Source organism: Aphis gossypii, chromosome 2 (assembly GCF_020184175.1).
Source record: "Aphis gossypii isolate Hap1 chromosome 2, ASM2018417v2, whole genome shotgun sequence".
In the NCBI taxonomy this organism is placed as follows: Eukaryota; Metazoa; Arthropoda; class Insecta; order Hemiptera; family Aphididae; genus Aphis; species Aphis gossypii.
In genome coordinates this window covers 80,811,427-80,839,052 of record NC_065531.1, presented here as the reverse complement: position 1 = coordinate 80,839,052, position 27,626 = coordinate 80,811,427, and the positions used below count along the sequence as shown (strand labels likewise).

Genomic DNA, 27,626 nt, shown 5'->3' with positions numbered 1-27,626 from the left:
AATTTAGTGTTTAGTTTAGATGGTAACTAATGCAGTTATACACTCATTATAGCTATGAAGCTATGCGGATAATATAGGGATTTACGCGCAAAACGAATATATTATGGTAACATTTTCGAACTATATATATAATAATACGATATAAACACGTAATACAAGATACCAACGTACTGAAGTAATTTAGTGGTTTTCGCGCGAAGTATAAAACATAGTGATTTCAAATAATTTTTTATTAGGGTTTTGGGAAACGACGGTTCAGAAAAATTATAGTTTAAGAAGAAAAAACTGAAATTAAGGCGAAGTCCCGTTTATGGTTTGTCGCCGAACGCCGATGCCGGTAAAATGTAAATATTTATATTTATACAACACAAATACGCAATGTGGATAATAAATATGTCGGATGACGGATACCAAATTTTATTATTATTATTAAAAATATTTTTTTAGAAACACACGAAACGCGGAATACACGAGTTACGACTTGCGGGTTTTTTAAACTGATGTGTTGCCACTGTTGCACATACTGTTAATACATACTCTACAATAACGTTTAATAACTGTTCGACGTCTTGTTTCAATAACTCGATATTAAATTTGTAATCGGGCGAACGGCGGCAACGACCGCTGACGTCGCGAATAATATTCAAGACCGCTGTAGTCATTGATGACATTTTTATATTTCCTGGAGTTTTGTCACCCCAGTGGTAGTTTAATAAAAAAAAAACTCGAGACAAAAATCTCAAATCGGTGAAATCACAGAATACGACAAAATTGTCGTCCATGATTTAAGATATTAGTATAATTGCAGTTTATCGATCAAGCGATTTTTTTATTATCATTGACACATGTATTTTAACGATTTAAGAACGATAGTGCCAAAAAAAATTTGCGCAAGTAATTACTTTGGAAGTTATACCTATGCGCAGAACACTAATGCCACGCAGAAGACCTCAAGTCTGCCAACCGGAGCCGGTAGGCGAAGGAAGCCACTATACCTGTTAATTTGTTATTTAAAATAATTTGATCGCGATAGTACACTCCATATCTCCGTGAAGGTAAATACTAAATACGCTATGACAGAATAAATAAATAAATCATAATAATTATGTAGGAATATCTTATCTAGTTAGTATATAGAAGTCTGTGTTTCATTTTTATTTGTCTTCCCGGTTATCGATAAGACGATAACCTAATTTAAAATAATTATAATCTAAATGTTATTAGTTATAACTTATAACTTACTATATTGAAAAATTCGTTATAGACGCGGCGCGCGGCAGGATAAGTACAACATTGTTGTGCGCATATAATATTTAAAAACGTAAATTCGCAAACTTTGGAAGGACGTAACTCCCAAAATAATTATTTGAGCAATTTTTTTTTAGGCACCATCATTCTTAACTCGTTGTAATATACGTGTTTCAAAAAATAAAAATAAATAAAAAAATCGCTTGGTAGCTAAACTGCAATTGTTCCAAGATATTTATCTCCATATAAGACAAAATATAATAATATGGATCTATTAATTATTATTAGTATATATTTTGGTGGTTGTGTCTCGAACACGGCGCGTGGACTTGCAGTGTTCAAAAGTGAACTTTTCATTTTTTACTTTTTAATCTTTTTAGTGATGGGTTGTACTCTAGACTCTTGTTTCTGCAGCTTAAACTTTGAAAGTAGGAGTGGAGATGAGTGGACTACAAGACTACTGCAAAAGCTCTAATCACTAATCAGACGACATTTTGTTACCATCTACTGATCTTCCCATTCTACCCGCTCGTCCCTCTTTAAAAGTTTAAACGCTCGTAATTCGTAAGTCTAATTGTCTTATTAGTCATCATTAACAATTATTAACTAAGTTATTGATTAACTCATAACCATTAGTTACACAAATTTTATACAAAATATCCTTTTCAATTTTTATAGAATTGTTTACACATAATATTATAATAATATCTACTATACTGATATACACATATCTATATAACATGAAGTTAGGTATATACCTATGCGAATAAAAACTTAAGACAAATAATTATGTAATCGTTAAGCTGTATTAATTTAGATAGGTATTGAGAGCTATTAAATAGGTAATAATAATAATCACAATTATAATACAATAATTTTTAAGTATTACAATGCTCCGTGAAAAAAAAATTGTGTTCTAGACAAAATATTTCTCAGACTGTCAGACTATACTATACGCAAAAACCTTATACTAAGTATACTTAGTATAAGATCTATGACTATACGCCTTACTAATAATAACGTCCGTTGGCATAATGTCATAATGATAACATAAAACTTGTTTTACATATCATGTTTTTGACAGAGTTTGTATTATTATATATACCTACGCTTAATTCCATATTTCTGTATTCATCTCGCTGAAAAACGGAAACAGACGGTGTCTTGTCTGTTCGCATTATCAGCAATTTTTTTTATATTTTAAATTTGGTCAAAACAACTTAAAAACTGTGTAATTTACATTTGATGAAGTTTAAGAAGGGATAATTCCATGGGAATTCATTCTGTCACAGACGATGTCATGCGCAAGATCAGCTAGTTTTTAATAATTTCTTATATTATTATATATTTGATGGTAGAGATGCAGAATGCCTGTACGACGTGTAGGCACACGTGTTTATAAACACTGTATTTATTCAGTTGCAGCAAGATTTTATGCTACTTCTACATTTTTGCCGAGGTGACACGACAACAAAAGTGCGTATAGATGTAGTATATCGCAGGTTTTTTCTTAGTGTTTAACCTAACCGTCCTAACCTATATATATATGTATATCTTTTTTTATATTGTTATTAAATTTTTATTACGTATGTTTATATTATAATAAAATAAAACGTCTAAAATCTAAACGTAAAGAACTTATGTGTTTGAATATTCCGTGCCAGGAAATTACTTGCCTGTGTATAATAGTAAAATTCTGGAATATTGTAACTAAATTGGTTAGTGGCTACGAAATAGAAAATTTATCGTAAAAATAATGCACTCAGTAACAGAATATAATGCCCGCCATAAATAGTCGACATCATTATAAATTATGAATGCGGATGACTGCGGTGCATACTTGTTGCGTTATATACTCGCGCGTACTTACAGTATCAAATATAAACTATAAAGACTGTAAACAATTTAATCGGTGCAAATGCACGAAAAGTCTTTTAAGTATCTAGCTATATTAAAAACAACAATAAATAAAAACTAACTCATAAGTATTCATCACGAACATATCCGCATGTCTCCGATCAAAATAATATCAAAACCGTAAAATCTGATGCTTAAAAAAAGAAATTGTAAAGGTTTCTGGTTCTATACCCAGACACCTAGTCGAATTTTTAACGAAGTAATTAACAAAATAGTAAATACCAAAATAAGTTTTAATGAAAATAAAAGAGCATATAATGCAAACTTGGTTAAAAATGTATGTGAACAATTTATAAGGGGGGAATTATTGAGCGTTCATTTATTCTTGACAAATAAAGAACATAATATAAGGATAAAATCTGATTAAATTTCTAATAAATGTATTTTTTTCTTTAACTTGTAAATATTTGTATTATAATTTTACGTATACTATTATTTATATTTTATTTGAAAGTTGAAACTGAAAGATTCTAGGCTCTAGCACCTCCTCTACCCATATTAAATCACTCAAAGTACCTATAAGATAGTTTGGATTTACCGCGAATAGAGCTAATCGCATACATTCAAGTCATTCAACTACAAGTGAATAATAATGTACACTTATAACATTCCATTAACTTCTTTATTAAAAATTTAATAATAATTGTTGTTAAAAAACATAAAGCTATAACGTTATTTTGTCTTCTTAAATATTGAATTGCAAGTGGCACTGTAGAAGCAATAAGGTGTTTCATGAGTAATTTTTTAAACATTAAAGATTAAATTATTAAAAAAAAGTCGAAATAATGACCTCGTGTCATTCGAATATATCAATCTATATCAAATTTAATAATAGAATATTATGGGCGTATTATATGCTCTGTATCCTTATATTTTTAACGGTTATCGCCTATTATTGACGTGTAATGTTATTTTACATTATTAATTTATACGTAGTTGTGTACGCGCGTACATGTATATAATATAGGTACATTCAGAATGGTATAGCTATCACAGAGGCAGCAGAGACATATTTTGTCTCGAGGAATAAAAATTGTTTAGCAGCTCACAGCACTGTTGAGAGACAAAAGTGTATAGGTAATTTCTATTATTTTAGGAGTAAACATAATATTTTGTATCGGTTGTCACTGTGTCACAGTTTATACAAGTGACTTTTCGCATTGATAAATAATTTTATTATTTTTCATTCGATAAACTTTAAACATTCTTATTTTAAACTCAATATTTTTATAATTATTCATATTATACATTATTTATAAAAGTTAATTAAAAAAATAGCGAAAATACATTTTTAAGAGCAGCGAAACACTATTGCTTATGAAGTAGATGTTAGAATAAGAAATTTATTTAACTATTATTAAGTACATTATAATATTATATTCTATAATTTATTATTATTATTATTCACTTATATAAATGTCAATCTCAATGTCTCAATGTTGACGTATACTATTTTGGTATCAACAGATTTGTGGCAATAAAAGCTTAAGATGATATTGTTATACTCGCATGTGTTGTCTCTGTCTTACTAACGTACATCATAGCAAATTTGAGTTCAGCAGAACACATTTTGTGATGTTAGATTTAATATTAGAGAATTATCATTTTAAAGTGAATTATAGTTATGTAAAATATTACAACTTTAAAATGATAATATCCATAAAAGCACGAACTAGACATGTTATGACATTTCCCAGATAATGTTGTTATCTTTAAATTTGATAATATTATGTAAATGTACTCTAATATTGAAGCTAACATCACAAAATGTGTTCTGTTGCAGAACACAAATTTGCTAAGATGTACGTTAATAAAACAGAGACAACACATCATGCGGGTATAAAGTCCTGATTAGTTTGAATATTTTAAAAATTGCATATTTAATCGATAATTATTGTTGCTAGTATAGTATTAATACAATGATTATTTTTTATTACTTGTTTTAATACTGTAGCGTGCCACGTGTGAACAACCGTAGTGATGTAGATTTGAGGTGGTATAGTTGAAATAATAAATACTGATAGAATATATTTAAAATGTTTTATTGTAAAATATTCTAAGTCCAAATTATTATTTATTTAAATTGATGAAATTATTCTAAGTCTGTGAGACATAAATGTTAAACTGGGTGACGTGAAGGTGCTCGCTCTAACTCTGGTAAATCACGTCTGAAAAGTGCCTATCGGCTATTTCGGACTCCCTTACATATGTTCAAATGCCCACGTAATATCATCGACAGGTCCCTGCTGGTCAGTTGCACGTGCATCCGCCGTCTTCCCACGCTCTGCGTTTATACATATATCTATGACATCCTGTCAGATCATATTATCATAAGCGTACGTGCGATGATGCTGTAATCGTGTGATGACACAACTATGCATTTAAAAATATAATATAATATATAACTGGTATAGCCAGTATTTCCAAGAAAAGCTTCTCTCGTGTCGCTTTTGGTCATAAACCTATAATCCTCTTTTCACATATAACCATTAAATTAAATTAAATTCGTGTATAGGTGTTAACCCCCGAACTAATGTAATTTGTTTTACCCTTCCCTTTTAGTCCCGGTGTTACTACAACTTGTTCATGAATTTTACAAGGTAGTCTTCATTAAAACGTTTAGTTATTATGATTTACGTTTTGGTACCTATATGTATTATATTTAATGTATGAAGTATCAGAGCACGTAGCAATACTCTTCTCCACTCAATCGCTTTCATTCAGTAATTGTACCTAGATATTATATTTGGTATAATTAGTTGTTTATGGAGAATTTAACTTAAAAACATACAATATAACTAATTATTTGTTTATATCAAGAGCGATGGTTAGAATAGGTAGTATTTATAGAATATAAATTGTAAAATTAAATAAATGCAATACATTTTTGTTAGTTATTAAGCTTATAACCTCAAACTCATTAATCTACTACTGTCTTATGCATCCGATCACCAAAGATATTGATTGAGACCCAGTCTTCAAAATCAGTGTTCGCCACATCATAGCTGATGTAATCATATGGGCATAGGTCATATTGATCATTAGTAACTTTATAAGGGGACTGCAGCATGATCATTTCTAAGGAGTTTTGTATAGGCAATTATTAATAGCATAGGTCTAGTGACGTTTATGTGTAAACTGTGAAGAGAACATCACACATCCGCTATTTAAGGAGTTTAATATAGGCAATTTTCAATAGTTTAATATTAAAAACAATATACATTTGTAATATATATAGATACATTTTATACCTTAGGTGTATTAATTTTAGTGTTTTAAAAGTGGTCCATGTCAGTACGATAAATAGCTGTTATGTTATCACAAGGTTATATGAAAAAAAAAACGGTTTCACATGGAACAAACTTATGAGTATAATATTATTTACAGTTGAATGTAGATTTACTACAAACTCGTAGAATAAAAATAAAATGAATGAATAATTTTAACTGTTTTTAAGTTAAAAAAATAAAAATGGTTAGATATGTATACATTTCTGCTATACTAATATGTATAGTATAAATTATTAAGGCTACTATGGGTACTATATTGATGTTCTGTGCAAGAACATTTTTTTAGATAAGTTACATAAGATGAGGCGTCTTTATTTAAATTTAAAATTGGCTATATTAAACTCCCAAAAAAGTGTGTTGTCCTGTTTTTGAAAAAAAGATAATTGTTTTGATGAGAATTATGTTGTTAATATACATATAAATATAAATTAATTGCAAATGCAGTATTGTAGTATTTCATTATTGCAATAATATATTGATAAACCAATCAAGAGTTTTTTTAAAGCAATAGTTCCTAGATGAGTGACCAATTGGGATTTGAGAATTTCAGTAACACAAACATCATGTCCTAATCTAACCATGAATTGTCAAGATAAATGATATCAAGTAATATTTCATCTAAAAAAAAAAATTATATATATAAAATCATCACTAAAATTTTCAAAATAATTAATGTTCATTGTTAAAACAATCATTTAGTGTAAAAAAAAAAAAAATAAAAGTAAACAATTGGTTTAAGAAAACATTTATTATCACCATAATAGTAATCGTCAAGAAATTATAAATTTATATTAAAAGATAGATGTAACAAACAATACTTGGCCAAACATACAATATTGTTATTAACATATATTATCGATAAAATGGCACGAATACAAATTACAAACATCTGGAAGCTGTCAAGTAAAATATTTATTCATAACAATAATAATTCCAACTATAGCTTAGTCGAATAAATAAACGTTACTCGACAGTCGACATTGTACCAATATGTTAATGAATAACACAACTAGGCGGGCAAGAGATCGAAATCATCGCTGACTAGAACCATAGGTACATGCTCTTCATCGATATTGGGTTCTGAACTATAGGTACATAACTGTAATTCTTTTAACTTCCATCCCCAGTCCATTTTTTGTACAGCGTGTAAACTCTCTGCCTCATTGTGATGTCTCAGTAACATTGATTCCTTTAGTGATCATAAAATATTTAAATATTTGTTTATAAATAGTTATAATTTATGAAATGAATGAAATGATTACCTTAATTTTTTCCCATTTGTCATCTACATCTTGCAGCCATGATAAAAATAGACGACCATTGTAACGGGATCTTGCATGTCTATCTTTCTCTTCTTCTTGCTCAGGTGTCATAATGTTGTATACTTCATCGTCCTTAAGTATAGTACATACAGAAAATGGTAAAAGCTGATTAGCTAATGCACGAGCTGCACGTCCATGAACCCTGAGTATCTCTTGTTCAACACTCAACACCAATTTTTCTTTTTCTACTATGTGCTAAACAAATCATAAAATTATGGTAGTTTTTATACAAATATTATTATTATTATTTTTATTAAGCTAAACAAACCTGTACACGAAGTCTTTGTCTCTCCTTTTCTTGTTCAACAAACAATTTTTTCAACTGTTCGTGCAAATTGGCAGGTGATGGGGTTTGTGTATTTACTACACGACTATTAGAATTACCAGCCAACACATACGTGCATCTGTTCATTAAATAGTCTTTAAACCCAGATGGTGGTTTTGGTTGCACAGGAAACAAATTCTTACGTCTCTTATCAATCTACAACAAAATAAATATAGTATAATAATAACATATAAAAATAAAAACAACAATTGAATAATATATTATTATTTAAAAAAAATTTACTTGTTTTCTGATGTTTAAAAACATTTGATAGCAATTGGTAACTGGAGCAGGTTCACTGGTTGTGCCGGACGGATTAGTTTCTACAGTAGTAACATTGGCGGCAGATGAAGTATCACTATTTTCGGATTCAGTACGGCTAGCTTTTAATTTGCGTCGTCTAGGATGTAACTCCATGCCTGACAGTTCAGCAGTAGCAGTAGATTCAGATGTTGTAGTTGCAGTAGCTGCAGCAGTAGTAGTTGCCTGTTTGTCATCTCCAGAAACGATTGCCGATACATTTTCAGTCTGTTCTGAACGGGTAGCAGACGGTGAAGGGTTACCTGATCCTGCATCTACTGTCACAGCAGCTGGTGACGTAGTTTGAGCCAACTGTTCATCGATAACAATTGGAGAAGTACCACGACTTGGAGCACCACTACTGTTACTACCGCATCTGTTGGATGACCGTAATACTCTGGTTTGAGGAGACTTTTGCTCTTCAACGGCTATTGTATCAGAAGTTGCTTTTTGAGGTGACTTTGGTGAGTTAGGCTGATTAGATGCCGGTGGTGACTCTTCAGATGGTACTACATACGGTAATGCTGTATGATGATGTGATCGATTACCATTCTTGCCATTTGTTCTTGTACCCGTATCAGCATCAGTAGTAGGTATCACAATTTTTAATGGGGGTACTTTAGGGCCACCTCCAGGACTGTCAGCATTAGAAGGTCCGGAACCACCAGATTTGTCTTCATCACTATCAGGTTTAGGACTAGAAGCCTCATTTTTACCTAAAAAAAGATGAAAAATTTAATATTTTTATTACTTTTCATCTATTAGATTAGAGGTCTGTGTTAAATTAAATTATCACCGTCTTCTCAGTTTTAAGTTCTAAATTAAATAGTTTAATTGACACAAAAACAACAAAATAAATCACATATTATACAAATAATATGATAATATATCATACTATGTTATAAATAATTAAAAATATCTATATTTCTATCTGAAATATCTCCTAAGAGTTCTAAATACATTTTACAGATCAATTAATATAACATGGAATTTTATACTTCTTCATTACTTTTTGGTATAAAATACTATATTATTATACTTAAAGTATAATATTATATTATAGTATGGAAAATATATTATTACTAGTTACTAAAGATCAGATTTACATTTGATTTTTTCTAAGGTAGGGCCACACATAGCAGTTGAACCGCTCAACAAATTCAAATTTTTTGATTTCAAATGCAACTGCCTGATACAAGTTCACACATACGCAGTTCACTGCGGTGCGTGTTCAACCGCATAATGTCGTGGTTCAACCACTATATGTAGCCCCGGCCTAAAGCTCCAAATGCCTTTAATTATTGTTTAACTTAGCTTACATTTTTAATATGCAAGAATGCATTTTAATAAAATTTTAAGTTGTTTTTTTTTTTAATTTGTTCAACATTTGTCTACTGTAAAATTTATTTGATACAATTTTTGAATAAAATGTAATTATGCATTATATTTTTTAAAGCCATTTCGATATACAAATAAACAAATTTTTTGATGCGTAGGCATATATAAATACATACAATTATATTTAATTTAATTTAAAATAAATTATTATGACATATAAAATTTTAGATTTATGCATATAAGTATATGATTAACTGATCTTACTATAATTTTTTAGCAATTTTGTAATTTAATACAAACAATAATCATATTCAGTTTTAAGTAAAAAGAAAGTTTTTAAGCTTTAATTTCTATAAGAAATGTAATAAAATATTGTTAGATAATTTTGAGAAATTAAAAGTTGAATATTAAAGTACAATTTTTAAAACCAATTGATAGCAATCATATACATAAAAAGTGACTTATTAAATTTAAAACAAGTAAGTCACCTTTAGAATTTTGACTATCTTCTTTCCTTTTTTTTGGTTTAACTTCTTCGTCCTCTTCAACTAGAGGCCGTTTTAAGTTATCTGCTTCTTTTAATGGCTTTGTAGTTGATTCGTTTAATGAGCTATTTACAGCATCTGTTGCTTCACCTGAGCCACCATCTTTGGATTCACTTTCTTTAGAAGTACTAGCTGATGTACTCTCTGCTGGTGCACTAGTCGATACATTTGCAGTCGATTGAGAAATCGACTGATTGGGTGTTTCTGGTTTTTCTTCAGTCTCAACAGTTTTTCTATTTGTTAAAAGATTTATTATATAATATGTTGTAATGTGTTGTGTATGACAAAAAAAAAAATTTATAATTTTTTTATGTACAATACTTACGTATCATTCGTCATGCTGGCGTTCTGTTCTTCAGCTATTTTCTTGTTCTTCTCATCCTGTCGAGCAGACGAACTCTTAAATTGATTATTACCCGTGTTGGTAAGTCTTAATGTTACTCTAGGTGATGCATGTTGTTGTTTATCACTGTTCGCAGCATCTAAAATAAAAAATTAAAATTAAATAAATAATTATTACCAGAAGATAAAAAAATTAGAAAAATTGTCCATTAGTTTTTTAATGATTATTTACAATACACAGTATATAAAATAATATACAATTCAGTATTCACCAAAAATTAAAAATCAAAATATTTAATTGGTTTGGCATAAAGTATTTTTATTTGGAACCTAAGTACCTAGTCAATATTTTAATTCTTTTCTACAAAGAAACTGATAAAATACTGAATCAAACAATTTGATAAAACAAAAGCATACAAATGTGATAAGAAACTAATGATATACTGAGACCAACCAAATACTTAAAAATAATAATTTTATTACAAAACGATTTATTAATTTATGTAGACAGTAGCAAGTTTGGATAAAAGTATTCAAATTATTTGCCAAGACATATCTTTCTAGGAATTATTAATTATTAAATTATTTAAAACTAATAATAATAATAAAATCGAGAATAAAATCAAGTGGAAAAAATGTACAAAATTATTTCATTCAAAATATTATAAAAACGTACCAACTATATATTATTATTATACTTTAATAAGAAAATGGTAGATAGTCAAAAAATCGTAAATAAAAATAAAAATCATAAAACCCTGTATTGAACTTAAAAGTAAATTATTTTATCTCAAATTATAATTGTGTGTATAAGTAAAATATATTTTACAAATCTCAACTAGAATTATTTATAACACATTTTTTCATATTACTCTTTGTTTGCTCGCACAATTTATAAATCTCGATTGCAGAAATGATTATCATTACCATCAAATATTAAAGAAAGATAAAGGTAGAATTGAGTTGCTATCTACCTACTTAGTACCTACGAAGTAGGTCAACTAGAAAACTTGTGTCCGATACATTATTATAAACAAAACAATACGAGCTACGAACTAAACAAAAATCACAATCAGAGTGCATTGCATTGTTTTTTTTTTTAAGAAAGTATGTGACAAAAATCTTGGTACCTATATAATATAATATATGATTATTTTTATATTATTATTTATTATAACATAAAATACGATGGAAACTAAATATGTGTTTAATACATATCATAAAATAATATAAATTAGAAACTGTCGGAATCAATGTTAAAAACGATTAAATGAATGTATTATATTCATACGCATTAATCTCATATTCTCATCAATCAATAATTGATAAGCCAGTAAGGCAAGTAACTAAATAACGACATTCTTTTGTTTAACCCCGTGATTAATAATACGAATAATATCTAATAATTTAATAACTACTCGCATATTTGTGAAATTATGTTATTAGTAATTACACTACATTGTAAAATATGTTAAATGATTGTAGGTAATTAGATCCTGACATCGGTGTGTTCCTAACTAAACGAATGGTATAAAAACAAGTGTTGAAACACCTATTAAATGAAAAAAGTGTTAAATTGTTTAGGTACACGCAAGACAAAAAATAAGTGAAAATTTATAATTTTCAAGAAAAAGTTGCAACCATTGCAACGCACAGAGAAGTTAACAAGTTTAACAGTTAAGTTCGTAAAATTAATTTTATTCGCTTGAATAATATTAAAAAAAAAAATTTAATAATTGAAATAATTCTATAATTCTAAACACATCCTATTGCTTATTATATTATTAATAATGCTTCGTAATATAAATACCCTAGAAACCAAATCCTCTATACATCTAACGTAGGTGATATTTACACGATCATGATAATATACTGATGACTAATAAGTAGGGGTACTAACAACAGTGGGCAAGTTTCGTGTTTTCAAACAATATTATAATATTATTTAATATGTACCATGCACACACTCTAATCAGAATCGACTTGGGTGTCCACACTATGTCGAAATGAACACAATGACATTCGTTTCGCATATTTTGTAGTTTTTTCTAGTAGGTAGTTGGAATCAGTAGGAACAGATAACGGTTAATTGTAAATTTTCGGAACTGAAAATTTTCAGATACCCAGAACTCTACCAACACTTTACAATATCATTGAATTACTATTAATGAAGGACAAGAAAAAAATAACTGCGCGCTAACCCCGTTCGTTTTTTAACCAGCGGTTTTCTCCGCAATCCGTCGTACTCGTATAACCTCCTCCTCCTCCTCCTAATGCAACGCTTACAGCCGGCCGCCGTTTTCCCGCAAGTCTCGCGCTGCGCTTCGCCGGATTCACAGAGTTCATGATGACCGTCGTCTAGGAGGCGAAACGTGCTGATAAATCACTGAACGGAATCGATTTCTGGGCCGACAAGACACGGTCCATCGGGGCAAAAATAAGGGACACAAAATTGTCGACCGTCGGCAGAAGACACGTACGATGCTACCGGCAGGGGGTACGGAACCGACGATCGGTTATATTATTGTGATATTATTAAGTGTTGGACGGGGTTTTAAAATGGTATGTTACATAATAACACTATGACGTTTTAAATGTGACGAATGATGATGCAGTGTATCAGACACACGGAGTGTTCGTAGTGTCAGCGACGATCAGCCCAAATTTTCGGGATGACCCGAGCTGTAGCAGCGCGCAGTTTTTTTCCCGTCTCAACGAGTACCTACATATTATTATTATCAAAAACTATACGATAATTAATATACTCGTATAATAATAATTATTATTCGTAACTCATCACAATTCACAGTGCAGACTACGACGGGCGGCCGATTGTTGCAAAAAAAACAAAAAAAAATGTAAATAAATTAGCGGTTTCGACGACGTCGAGTATGGAACGACGGGGGGGAAGAGAGGAAAAATTAAGACTATAACAACAAGACCACGAGAAAAATGTTATCACATAAACGGATTTATACGATCACGGTGTATACGGCACTCGACCATTACACGAGCTGCACAAAAGGCGGTTGGGAAACGTGACAACGTCGCTTTGACAAATCGAAATATTCTGCCCCCACCCCCCGGGTTGAAACCGCCGAGTACCACATGCAACCTCCACCGCCCGCCGGCGTACTCGCACAACGCGCGCGGCGTAAACATCAGCTCTTTTGTGTGCCAGCGCGTGTTTGTGTATGTGGATTCGTTTTGAGACCGTTTCCAAAACGCGCGCACACCTTCACCCGTATGAAAGGAAAAAATGCGTCGACCGATGAGGGCCCGGGGGATGAGGAGGGGGGGGAAACAAAAGCATCGGCAGGCATAACGTCGGAATATTATTGTTGTAATCGGGTACGTCCCATTGTCGTTGTTATATTATATTGTACATAAAATAAGAGAAAAATCGAGCTCTGACCTCAGCCGCGGCGGCGGCGACACGGACGCGACCCGCTGCTGCTCATTGTGTCGCGTCGGCGGCGGGTAAAGCCCCGACGCTGGATTTCGAGAGGTTGAAAATTCGCAAAAACGACAAGATTTGCGAACCGGCCTTCCGGACGGCGTTTCAGAGTAACACACGGCGTTGAGGCGAAAACGACACGACGACGGCGACGACGACTCGCGGACCTGGACGACGCACACGATCGTTGTAGCAATAGGCTGATGGTTGTACCCGGACGCGTTCGCCGACACTGGCGACTGGCGAGCGCGTCTCCTCGTGGTCCGCTTGCGCTGCACAGCCGCCGATCGTACACCGTGTCGAGTTCGGCGACGGCGTTCAAGGTCGGCGGCTGCGGCGGCAACGTCTACAACCATATATTATTATATACCTGTACGAACCACTCGACGACGTTCACCGTCATATCCTACATCATCGACACGCGAGTAACCATATACCGAACGAAGTATCGTGGTATAGAATCGTGGGTATAGGTATAGCTGCTAAATTTATAGTGACGCGAGCGCATCGGCAGCAGCTGTCCGGCCTAAGGCGTTTCTCCGGTTTTTCGAGTGGGTGGCGACGTTTACGGACCAGCATTTAATGCTTTCCACCCATTACACCCCAACGCAATGATGACTTATAAGTAGTACATAACAGGGACTCCTTGCAAGTATAGGGTGTTCCTCGAAAAGAACCTTCATTGGATACGTATCGACGAAACCGCATCGGCTTTCATTCGGGACGAGTGTTGCCCAGCGGGTGGGTTTTGGGGAAGTCTTAAATATTAGCTATGATAGCATATAGGTACTATTTTGTGTGAAAGGGTTTAGTCGTCCCGCGGAGATTTCATCGCGCACACTATAGCTATAGCTGCAAAGACGTTTTTGTATATCTGAAGAATTGTAAATTGTGTTTTCAAATGATTTTTTAATTTTCTCCGATGTATGTCAATGATTAATATTTTTTCACGTGAACGCAATAAAATGAAAAAGCACGGACAAAATCAATCGTTTTATTCGAATGAGATGATTTATTGTCACGTTTAAATGCATAATATACCTAATAATTAATAACTGCAATTACACCGTCGTTATTTTATTATACATCAAACCTGGTGGTTTGATCTTCGTCATCATTTCCCGATATCCGGCTTTTCGTTATTCTTTGTTATGAATTATGATAATCAGATAATGTATAATAGTCAGTCTATATATTTACACTTTTATTTTTAATTATTGCTATATTCATAAACTATGAACTTTCAACTTGAACTTCCTTAAAAACGTAATTCAGAATCCTTATTAGAATGTCTAATAGACATTGTCTATACAGGTAGTAACGTTATACAATTAATACAAATCTATACAATAAATTTGAATTTTGGTCAACAATGATGTTATTAAAATAAGATAAAATACCATATAATAAACCAGCCCGAAACATAATTATTTTTTCTACTTCAATTTATTATTTTAAAAATGTTTAAAATAAATGTTATACATAGGTACCATTACATAGGTAAAATTATTAAAAATATTATATTGAAAATGTGTAAAAAAAGTGCAAATTATTTTTAATTTACACTTTTATGATAATTTTTTAGTGTTATCTTTTTCATAATAATAACATTAACAAATTCATTATTAGACAGTAGTCATTAGAACATACTTTAACAATTCACAACTAATTACAAATGATAGATACATAATCTAGTTCATCATATCTACTAGTACCTATCTAGATATCGTGATCATAAGTCATAACGAGTGCGAAATATATATGTACCTATTATTATACAATTATGAAATTTTTCAATTTTTATAAAAATGAAAATCCATTAAACCATAAGATTTGATCAATTTAATTTTAGATTTTAAGTTTTTAAAATTTAAACGAAATTTTGAATGTATATTGGCTAATGATAATAATATTATTTTTTTATCAGAAGTATTTGAAATTGTATAACATTTTTCTTCTAGAAATGTTGATAAAAAAATTTTCTCAGTTCAAAAAGTTTGAAATGTAATACAAGATACGTCATAAGTTATTCGTATAGTAATTTAAAAATACAGAAAATATATTAAAGCTATTATAGTACTTGAATTTTGAAGTTCAAAGTTATCACAAAAATGGATGTTTTAACTAAAAATAAAGATATTTGTAATTTTGTTGCAATTTAAAAAATTATTATCGTAGGCTATTGAAATGTTTAGCCATTACGTAAATTTATATTTACACTATCGTTTTTTGGTAAGTTGATATTGACTTATAAATTAATAACCACAATATAAAATATACATTTTTATTTTAGTGAACAGTGTTTCTTGGGCAATTAAAAATAAAAATAAAAAAAATTGCAAATATGAATTATATAACAATTGAAATATTTATTTTCAGTTTTTTATTAGTATAATGTACCTGTTATATACAATTTTTTGTGACAAAATCTAGGGGGATTGGAAAGCGATGAATGCACAGGTGCAATACTCGCTAAAATCGATAAAATGTTAATGGTGAAACGATTATTAATTAATATAACAGGGATGGCCAAACTGCGTCTCGCGAGCCTAGAAATATCTGAGAATTATCAATTGTTTAAAGTATAAACTAGATTCAACTTGTTTATCCTGCAAAATTACTCTCTAAAGTGGAAATCAAGCGTTTTATAGATTAATTTATCTCGTATGTAGATACAAAAAAAAAACACATCGTTGTATAATCAATAGGTTATAAATACATTAATCGCTCGGTTCAGACTCTATTATAATGCTTAAATTTTTGAAAAATGAAATTCAAAATAATAACTTATATTTTAATATATATAGGTATAATAAGTCTTATACTGTGTAACTGTTAAACTGCGTAAGTAATGTAATAATGATATATTATTGCATTATGTACCATTTAAATTTATATGAAAACTAAAATTTATCTTAGTCTTTTATTATAAATACAAAAATAATTATTGTAGTCAAATTCTAATATTATATGATGAAAACAAAACATAATTACGATATCATTAGCATATTAAAAATATAGGTGATATACGTATATCTTAAACATAATTCATAATACACAATGAATAATTATAAAATATAAATTACAATAATATAATTGTTTGAATGCCAATAAAATTAAATATAATTATTCAATTTCCAATGTGTATCTTAAAATTTAAACAACACGTATAGTCGTGAATTAGAAAACTTTAAATTTCATAAAAAAAATCGCAAATTTCCAATGATTCAACATTCATGCAAATTTTCTACAAAACGAATTTCTCTTTGCAATGTTTGTGCACAAATATATGACTCAACATGTGCATAGTATAATTATTTTTTCTATTTTAAAATATAAAAAATAATAGTAATGGTACCTATACATTTTTGTTTATTCATGAACTATTTTAAACAAATTTAAATGAATCCAAGGTTTGGAAAGAGGATCAATAGAAATTTATAACTTCATGTGGAAGACTGAAAATTGAAAATTACCATTAGCATTTGGTAATATTCCGTATATTGAATATACGTAGAAGCTAAAAACACGTTATATAATGTAGGTATACCTACAGGCTATACAACTAAATAATATAATATTCAACTCAACTCAACACGACGAGTTGTAAATGCGGCTTGAGAGACCAAAACCACGATAAACCTTAAACACACCACTGCAGTAAACAGCTATCAAAAACATAATTAAAAACCTACATTTATTAGACATTGAAACTAGATGATAAGAAAAAGACAAATATATTTAAATTGATTTAAGTACATAGGTAAACTACGGCTTTTTAAAAAATACCAGTCTTTAATTTTGTAAACCTATGATAATATATCGCATTGTTAAATTGTTAACAATTAATGTACTAATTTTCGGTGTAAAAAAAAACTCAATGAATGGATACATGTATTTTGAACAGCTTTGCTCACAGCTCCAAAAGCACACTATATAATGATAAACATATACATAGTAAATAATGATATATTTTATACCCAATATGCATACATATAATACACGAGTTTAAAATGAAACATAATCACAAATGTATGTTAAGTTTCTAAAATTTAATATGTTATAATATTCAAATTTACAACTCTAAATCGGATCGCACAGTCAAAACACAACTGTGTATAATTATTATATATTAAGCCATCAGTGCTATTTAAAAAAATATACGTATAGAATAAAAAAGAATAAAAATAATAAAATGGTAGGTTTAATAAATTTCAAACAATCAATATATTTATGATGGTTATACTGAAGGAACCTATGTCAAAATATATAGTCAAATAATATTTTTATAAAATCCATAATGGCATTTTGGCAGGTAGGTGAGAGGTAACTATGACAACGGAAGTTGGCAGACGCATGAACATGGTGAAAATGTAGTGTGTAATGTGTATTATAATTTATAAACGTATAGTATAAATTCGAATAAACTGAAATACAACTAACTTTGTCAATTGTGTCAGTTGGGTTATAAACCTTTTAATGAAGTGTTCTTAGAAAGTTTATTAGATCAGTTGAGTAAACAAATTTAGCCACGGCACAAGGGGTATAAAATGGTTGGGCTGTAATTGGTCCCATCGTTGTACTGCCATGATAATATAATGGTAATTGGTATTATATTATAATTTATAATACAAAAATATAAGTAAATATATTATGTTAAACATTAATCAACATACTTTTTAAGCTTCTACACGGTTTCTACGTTTGTATATGATGTATATTATATTAGTACGCCAGTTATAGGGTTACTACAGTAATTGTATCGTTAACACGATATAGTCATTTAATGATAGAACTCGATGTTTGCATAATTGCATGTATTGACTTATTATACTCATCTTAAAACTTATATAGCATTGAAAATTTATATTCAGCAAAACTTTTATTGTTAGTTTATTATGTTGATAAACCTACGGCGTCAAAAGTTGTCAAGATTAAATTACAAAAAGATAAAATATAAAAATAACAATGTACATTCTACAGATTATTTAAATGTTATAACTTAAATAGTATAATATAATATTACGGTATAGTAAGATATCATGAGGAGTGAAAAGGCGACTACAATGAATTTGATTGAGTTAGAAACTAATGTAGTTAGTTTTAATATTACACTAAATCAACTTTGGAAGTAAGTACCTATATTATGTGTGATCTCTCGATAGTTAAGCATTTTAAATTTTAATATTTCATTTACTTATAACTCTAATAACTAAAATAATGAAAAACCCAACGAGAGAACACTTAATATGACAACCTTCAGATTTGATAAGTCAATTTACTGAAATTTTAAACCTAACACTAAATGGATTCTGCTGAACGTAAATTTGGTATGTTGTACATTTATATAAAACGTAGATAATGTAGATAATGAAGAATGTAGGCATTCAAATACGTGATTCAATTGATAGTCTAACCCATATAATAAGTAGGTATAATACTATAATATATGTCAAGTCCTATAAGTCTATATAAATCTTAGTCCAATAAAAAACATTTTTAAAATGTTCGAAATTTCATGAATAAAAACAATTTACTACACTTAATAATTATTAATTTAATAAGCGTTTCAAGGATAATATAATATATTTTATTTTATTTTGCTTTCGATATAGAGTATTTAAAACGTATCATTTGAGTAAAAATCATATAATATAAATATTTAAGGTTATCGTTCACACAAGATTTGAGAATACCAAAATTGATACAATTTTGGTAAAAAGTAAATAAGTATTAAAGGACCGTATTTGGGAATTTTCTGTCCAAGGCAACAAAACAAAAAAAAAATCGATGTTTAATAATATGATATATGTTTATTATAAAATTAAAATTATAGTATTAATCGTAAGAAATGAATCAACAAAGTTATGAAAATATAAACAAAATAATTAAAATTAAAAAAAAATTAGCTACCCGGGAAATAGCCTCTAGTTGCATCCTTCCCTAAATACGACCATGATCACATTATATAAATAATCATAATAAACATGAAGATATACTATTTTGCCATGAAAGATATAAAAACAAATGCAATTAATCAATAATAAATATAAATGAGTAAATGAGTTTAATGCCTTCGCATAAGTTGATAAAAAAAATATTTATCTGACGTCTTAATATTTTGTTTATACTTTTTATCTTCGTTATCTTTTCATTTGTTTTGTTAAGTAATGAGGTTATCATATGAATTTTTTTAATTTCGTCGTTGTCTGATGAGTGATAAAACGTTAAAAAATATCGACAGCATTTGAATAATAATTAAGTTAACTTAACTTACTAATACAATTATTTTAATTATAAATCATTATTACAAAAATATAATTTTGACTGACTAAAAGTGACTATTAAGTACTTGAATTTTGTAGGTTCATAATGGGTTACCTGTATACTATTAGATAGTTGGGTATGAAGTACAAATAAGTCGAAAGGAATGAATAATATTATAATCTAATATATATTAAAACAGTATAGGTGGATACACACATACAATAAATCATGTGAACTACTTCCTACATAGTATACAGAGAGCTGCAATGTGAATTTTTTTATAGTGTGTACTATGTTCTAACTTTGAAGTGTAAGAATAACTAATAAGTATACAAATATTTTTAAATGAAAAATTATCAATTTTTAATAATTAACCTAGATGGGATATTAATAACTATAGCATAGATTTGCTGTTCTAACAGTGACAACACTAATTAAATTAGATGGCAAAAAATTTTGTCAAAATGTTCAGTAAATTTTAAATTTAAACTTTGAATAAAAATATAAAATTATCAAGGTTAAATTAAATGTTATATAATCATAAAATACGTGTAAAATGTATCTTAAGGATGAATATATTATCTAAAATATGCAATTTTACGATGTACCAATTCATATTATTATAATTTATAATACAGTTAAAATTAAACACTATGTGCCTGTGTGATTAAATTCGTTATACAGATTAAAATCGTCAATAATCGCATGTAAAAAACAAATCTTGCAGTTAACGTAGTTATTAATTATATAGTATCTATTATCTATATTCTTTAGTATTACTTAAATATCTGAACATATATACTTGACACGATTATAATGAATCTTGTGTTTTTTTGATGACTACAGTGTATTATAACCGTATTTTAAGCATACTTAATTAATTTATATAGTATAATATACTGTTAATTTGAAAATAACTATTCGGTTATTAGTTATTACGTTAAGACCACAAAAAACAGGTAAATTAGCTAAAACTGGTAATTAGGTAAACTATTATTCATCTTTTTTTTTTTTTTTTAATTAACAAATTAAAACGTGATACAAATTATTATTATTGAGCATTATTTGGTTAATCATGTTAAACACTTACATCGCATTACATCGTTTTATATGTACACTGTGCCGTTGTCATACCTAGTTATTGTCTATTTTATATTATGTTTTTTGTGATTGGTTATCGGTTATATAATGTATTTATATTGTAAAAATAAATAATAAAAATAATAGCCTTTGGCACAAGCTATAAAACAAAAAAATAACAAACAAATTTTAACTTTTTAGAAAATAAGTATTTAATTTTTGATATAATTATTAGAGATATGCTGATGTGCTTAAATATTCTTTTCAACTCAATTTATGTTTAAAATATTTTATTGGATACCGGATGGCATCTTGAAATTTATCGTTTATGATCATTGTTATTACCATGTAGTAATATAATATTCATTTTGAAATGTCGATGTTTAAAATATATTTATTGTTAACACGTGTACTTAGTATCCGGTAATAAGTTAAAAAATAAGGTTTAAATACATATACATAATTACTCGTATTTATTATAATATATCTGTATAAATGTATATTATGTAGTCATCTTTTTATACAATTTTGTTTTTATTAGTTCTAGAATTTAAAGTTATCTATAATTAACAAAATAATATAGTGATTACTGATTAGTGATAATATTATTATCGTTTTAAAAGAAATTACTTTTATCTTTTATTTGTCGATATATATATTTTAAAAGATGACTAATCCAAAATAAATTAAGAAACGTTAGTACGTTACAACAATTATTAAGTATAATATCATAATTGAATAGCTAATTATAGAATTTGTTTAAATTATACGAAAACGTCTATTGTCAAAAGTAACAAATTATTTAATATTCTGTACTGAACGCGGGTAAGATAATTTACTAAAAAAAAAAAAATGAACTAAATTAACTATTTGAATGAAATAATAAGAGTATGACCTTCGATCTTTGGATTTATATGAAACGTTTGCAACACATCAAAAGAAGAGTCAACAACATGCTTAGAAATGTATTTACTAGTTAGGTAAACAACTACAATCCGCAAATGGTATATATTTTTTTACAACACTGTTTTAAAATGTGTGTAAAATTGTAGTGATGAGATTACTACCAGCAAATTAGGTTGCCCCAAAAATATTCAATAAAAAAATCCCTAAAATTTGTAGTAATAAATTGTTTTTCCAGTAGAATTTCTTAATAAAATATAAAAATAGTTGGGGACTACTTCACTTAGATAATTTTGATCGAAATATTATCCATTAATCGGTTAAAAAAAACTCCAGGTCGATCACGGGGTAAAATAACATATTAAACGGAGGAAATTATTTTAACACATGTGGAGGGTTGTTTAAAAAGATTGATAGTTTTGAATTTATATCGCCAGACGCCGATAAAATCTTAGTGATATTAGTATTATAGTAAGACATATTCGGGATAGCGTTCAATACATATTTTGTACACAGGGCTTAGTTTAGCAGGCATGCTGCAATAGTGTAATGAGGACTTGTCCTAGTTATTTTGAAAATTACATAAATAACTTAAAGATACTGTGTCAAAGTTGAATGACATCATCGAAAGTGAAAAACGTAAAAATAAATAATATTTATAACGTCTATACTTCTAACTAAATTGGTTCCTATGTAATATATAATATTCTAAGTTTATCATGTTAAAAATGTAACAATGTTAATACCTAAAATTATGTGTAAAAAAAGTATATGTAATATATTATTTACCTATTGTACCTGTAGGTATATTAAAATGAATTAATTAACAAACTAATAAAATTAGCAAAGAAAAATGGAATTACTCTACAATTTTAATTAGTTGTAGTTTAAAAATGAATAATATTTTTCTAGATATTTCATTAACGAAAAACAAATGAGATTTAGAAGAAACACTTGTGTTTGATGTATTGAACTGATAAATGATAATTTAGATAAACTTTATACATAAAAACAATTTGCTAATATTATGAGTTATGACGTATCTATTACTGAAAATTTATAATGGATAATACAAATACATCTACCATATTTTGCTCATACTTTTACAAAATATGATTGCCTAATTATTTAATTACGATTTTAAATTATAATACGTATATACTGAGAAATATTACGAATATTTAAAAGTTGAAAAAAAGTAGTTTAATTATTTATTGTATTGATTATTTTATTGTGTTCATTCATTCATTGATATAATATATTTTTAGAATATTGAATGCATTTATTTTAGTATATTTCGTCTATATTTGCTATTGGTAGAACCGTATTATTTTTAATTCGATAAGGATCTTATTTGAATTACGTAATTTAAACGATTGTGATAAAATAAGATTGAACTTGTTACTACCATAGGTATTATAACTATTTTAATATTTTAGTTATCGATTATTTTTGTTTTATCTATCGGCACAAAAATTATATTTAATTGGTTTATACATTTCTCAGTTATATACTTATATAACATAGTATATTATAGCACTCATTAAATATTTTGTAATGCGTGGTTAACTTATTATAATTTAAAACAAAAAAAATTGTAAATTGTATTAAGTTAGGTATAGTATAGTATTATTATTGAATATTTTACTTTAGGTATTAGGTTTTCAATTAGTGACTTAAGTTAATTTAAGAACTAAGTATTAAGGGAATCTGTATAAAATTACAATTATTACGTAATTAGTATGGAAAAATTTAATTTTAAATATCTACTTAATTTATCAGAGGTTATTGAATTCGATTTTAATGCGATTACAGTTTAAATCAAGGATTTCTTTTTAGATTCAATTAATCAATGTATTTTAAAAGTAATCTATTATTCTAAAGTACCTACCTATAAAATTTAGTTTACTAGAGTAAACTTGGACTTAAAAAAAATAAAATGTACTTCATAAAATTACGGTCAATTATATTTTTAAAAAATCATTAGATATTTATTAGTATTTATTTTTACGGCTGCAGCCGTCAGCTTATGACGAAATTAGAGCAGTTATCCAAATTATAATTACGACATTTTACAAAGAAATCTATTTTTATTTTTTATTTTTCTCGAAACTTTCTGTTATTCATAGCAGTACCCAATAGTCTAATTATAGTGTTTTTAATTTTAATATTTATGCTTTCGCATTTAATTAGTAGGTACCTATTTTTTTAATTACTAATTTCTAAGAATTCCTAAGTTAAATAAATATAAAAAATATATTATTCACTTCTCATTTGTTTTTAAGTTTTCAACAAAATCTACATATTATAATAATATTATAAATCGTTTAAAAACCGCAAATTATTCTCCATTATAAAACGATTAAAGTAATTTATATATAATTTCAACAGATTAATTGCATTAAATTCCAAGGAAAAATCGAAGTTTAAATACCTAATTAAATACTTCAAGATTTCAAACATAAGAATATAAAATACATGGAATTATTATTATACGTATTTGGTATATAGTTACTTGATAATAATGTCTAATATATTTTTTTTAAATTATGATAGCTAAAGGCTATAGTTATAGACCATAGTATAAAATATATAATAATATTATGAGAATTACTTATAAATCATTTAATCATTACATATAAAAACGACTATACCACTCTGATTTCCTAAAAATTACCATTATCTAGCTAAACGCACATATAATGTTTAATTTTCTTTACTATGATTTATTATTTTTCAACATTTTTCAAAAAAATACAGAAAAACTATTGTCAAGCAAATTATATGGTTCCACAATCCATATACCTTAAGTCTACTAGATTTCCACTTAAAAGATTACATAAGGCTGTTTAGATTTTCTAATTTTCTCTAAAAAAATAGAAAACCATACCATACGAAAATCATTTAATATTACTTTTCTTTCACTCCGCTCAGCATTAAAAATATTAAATAATATTTATTGTACATGGCTAATTAGTTTATTAATATAAATATAAAAAAAAAACTAAATTCTACTTTTAATGTGTGGTGATAATATTTTTTAATATGTACCTAATGCTTTATAATTTAAATTGTTTACTATTTATATATCATCTGATCACTAATAAAATTTTCTGATATTTTACGTCTTATACTATCGACAAATCCACAAGGATAGTTATTTGTAGTTCAGTTCACACACTATTTTGTACATATTTAGTGCTTAGAAACTATGAGTATTAATAGTATCAATACAAACATCGAATGATGTACACTATATTATATTTACTGTTATGCTGCACAAATATAATGGTTTCATGGTACAAATACTTCATTACTCAAGGTTAAAATAATTATTCAGAAGCAATGTAAAATTATTTTCAAATCAACAATGAACAATTTTTATGAATTTCAGCTCAAAATATGTTTATTGTATTCATCTGTATAAATCTAAGGATGGTATTAGTTCAGTTTCAAAAAATTGAATCCTCTAACCAGCCCTTTACATAAAGAAATCCAAAAAAATGGTACAACCATCGATTGAATGATTTTATAAAATACAAAATTAAGACGTCAAGAGTAAAGAAAATGAATTTATTCATTACTCGCAGACATACAACAATTTTTTTCTGTATATTATTTGTCTAACTATTTGAAACAATATTGTTGTTTTGATACCGTTTAAATTTGTTTTTACGTACATAACATAACAAAGCAAATCGCAATTCAGCCGAAACGAAAGCCCTTTTTTCGAAATCAATTTATTAAAAAAATGGTTTCTAAAAACTACCTAGTTGGTTTCGGGACGACGATACCCCCGGTTCGAAGAAATTCGGATATGGTACCAAATATTGTAGCGATTCAATGTCAAAACGATACAAAGAACAAACATTTTACTAAACATTTTACAACGCAGTGATGACCGGAGAGAATTCGACATTATATTACAATAAAGCGAACAAAGTCAGTTTTTGCCGAAAAAACAGATGGAAAACACGTGATCGCCGGTACGGCCGGCGACGAGGAATACGCCTACAACTACAGGGGAGGTATAGATAATAATATTACGGGGACCAACAATAATAATAATAAACGATAATAACGTATGCGTCGTCGAAGAAAGTCGTCCCGACCGTAACCGGACCGGTAAAGAGATTTGGTGCACGTCACCGGAGGAGGTACGCGGGACGGAAAAAAGTCGACAAACGGTAAATTTACAAAAAAAAAATTAAAAATTAAAGAAAAAATCGGTAGATAGCAGCCAAAATGTTTTAGAAAAATAAAATACGATAGCATTAGACATTAAACAATAACAGTAATATAATAATAATAGTAGTAGTAGTAGTAATAATCATAGTAATAATAATAATAATAATAATAAAAAACGGTTTATAGGACTTTGCCGACACGTACTTGCGGTGGTCTTGTAACGTTTTTTGTACGCGCTCATGTTGCCGGTTTCCTCGTCGGTTCACAGCACGGTCATGGCGCGGCGAAACAACGCAACGTCGCAGCGAGCGACGACGGCGGCGAGTAGGTTGGTGGGGCGCGGTGGCGGACGAAATAATAATAATAATAATAATAATAGTAATAGTAATAATAAAAAAAAAAAAAAAAGAGTAACGAACGACGGCGGCGCGGGGCGGTGAGCCGGCGGCGGCGGCGGCGACACACTACAGTGGCGAAGCGAAAGCGCCACCCGGACCGTTTCGGACGACGGCTTCGTCGTTATGTACGCGGCGCGATGCGTATACGTCGTTATCGTCGGCGTTCGGCGGCGGCGGCGGCGGTGTCTGCCGGGTGCGCGAGCGCTGCGGCACGACGGCGGGCGACAACAAGCGGCAACCGCGCGGCCAACGACCAACGGCACCGGGCGGTGCGGCGCTCGCGGTTGGCGGCCTGCGCGCCGACCGGCCGTAGTGCGGGCCGGGGGAGGCGGGTCGGCGGCCGCCGCGATAACAACGTCGCACCGGCGCGCGGTCGGGGAGGCGCGGCCTACGGCGCGAGCGCCGCGTCATCCGACGATCCGGCCGCCCCTCCGCCCCGCCGCGGGATCGCCCGGCCGCCGTTTCCCCTCGTCCCGCCCGATTCCCCTCCGACGGCTGTGATCCCTACCGGTCGCACGAATCGGCAACGTCCGTGCGCCGCCGCCGCCGCCGCAGACGTTTCGTGAGGTACGGCGGCGGGGACGATCTCCTCTCCCCGTCCGTTGCGCCACCGACCTTGGGGATCTCCTAAACATTGTCGCCCCCGATCGCCACCACCCCTTTGAACGTCTCGTCTTCCAAAGCAATAAACGTGATAATAATATAT

General features: G+C 29.6%; 1 protein-coding gene and 1 long non-coding RNA gene across 4 annotated transcripts; one reads left to right on the top strand and one right to left on the bottom strand.

Annotated features, from left to right (window-relative positions):
• Positions 1 to 74: 74 nt before the first annotated feature.
• LOC126550193 (uncharacterized) lies at positions 75 to 1,950 on the top strand. Its single transcript, XR_007604232.1, has 3 exons — positions 75 to 175; positions 237 to 344; positions 448 to 1,950. It is a non-coding gene; the product is annotated as an uncharacterized LOC126550193 (long non-coding RNA).
• Positions 1,951 to 7,184: 5,234 nt separating this feature from the next.
• LOC114123983 (ankyrin repeat domain-containing protein 12) lies at positions 7,185 to 27,185 on the bottom strand. 3 transcript variants are annotated; one of them, XM_027987136.2, is made up of 7 exons: positions 26,727 to 27,185; positions 10,611 to 10,767; positions 10,229 to 10,518; positions 8,346 to 9,118; positions 8,046 to 8,258; positions 7,718 to 7,972; positions 7,185 to 7,644 (listed from the first exon to the last, which is right to left on the bottom strand). In XM_027987136.2, exons 1-7 carry the CDS (start codon positions 26,761 to 26,763, stop codon positions 7,465 to 7,467), a joined length of 1,905 nt encoding a protein of 634 aa, XP_027842937.2. In that variant the 5' UTR covers positions 26,764 to 27,185; the 3' UTR covers positions 7,185 to 7,464. The 3 variants fall into 3 exon arrangements, with proteins under 3 accessions (XP_027842937.2, XP_027842938.2, XP_027842936.2); XM_027987137.2 differs by lacking the exon at positions 26,727 to 27,185 and adding an exon at positions 14,043 to 14,357; XM_027987135.2 differs by lacking the exon at positions 26,727 to 27,185 and adding an exon at positions 12,829 to 13,314.
• Between the last annotated feature and the right edge of the window lie 441 nt (positions 27,186 to 27,626).

Bases quoted from the DNA above. Each gene is read 5' to 3' on its own strand.
- LOC114123983 (XM_027987135.2), bottom strand. From the start codon at position 12,973: ATGAACTCTGTGAATCCGGCGAAGCGCAGCGCGAGACTTGCGGGAAAA. The intron at 10,768-12,828 runs GTTAGCGCGCAG...TTTTTATTTTAG, and splicing joins CTGGTTAAAAAACGAACGGG to ATGCTGCGAACAGTGATAAA. The intron at 10,519-10,610 runs GTAAGTATTGTA...TTTAACAAATAG, and splicing joins GCCAGCATGACGAATGATAC to AAAAACTGTTGAGACTGAAG.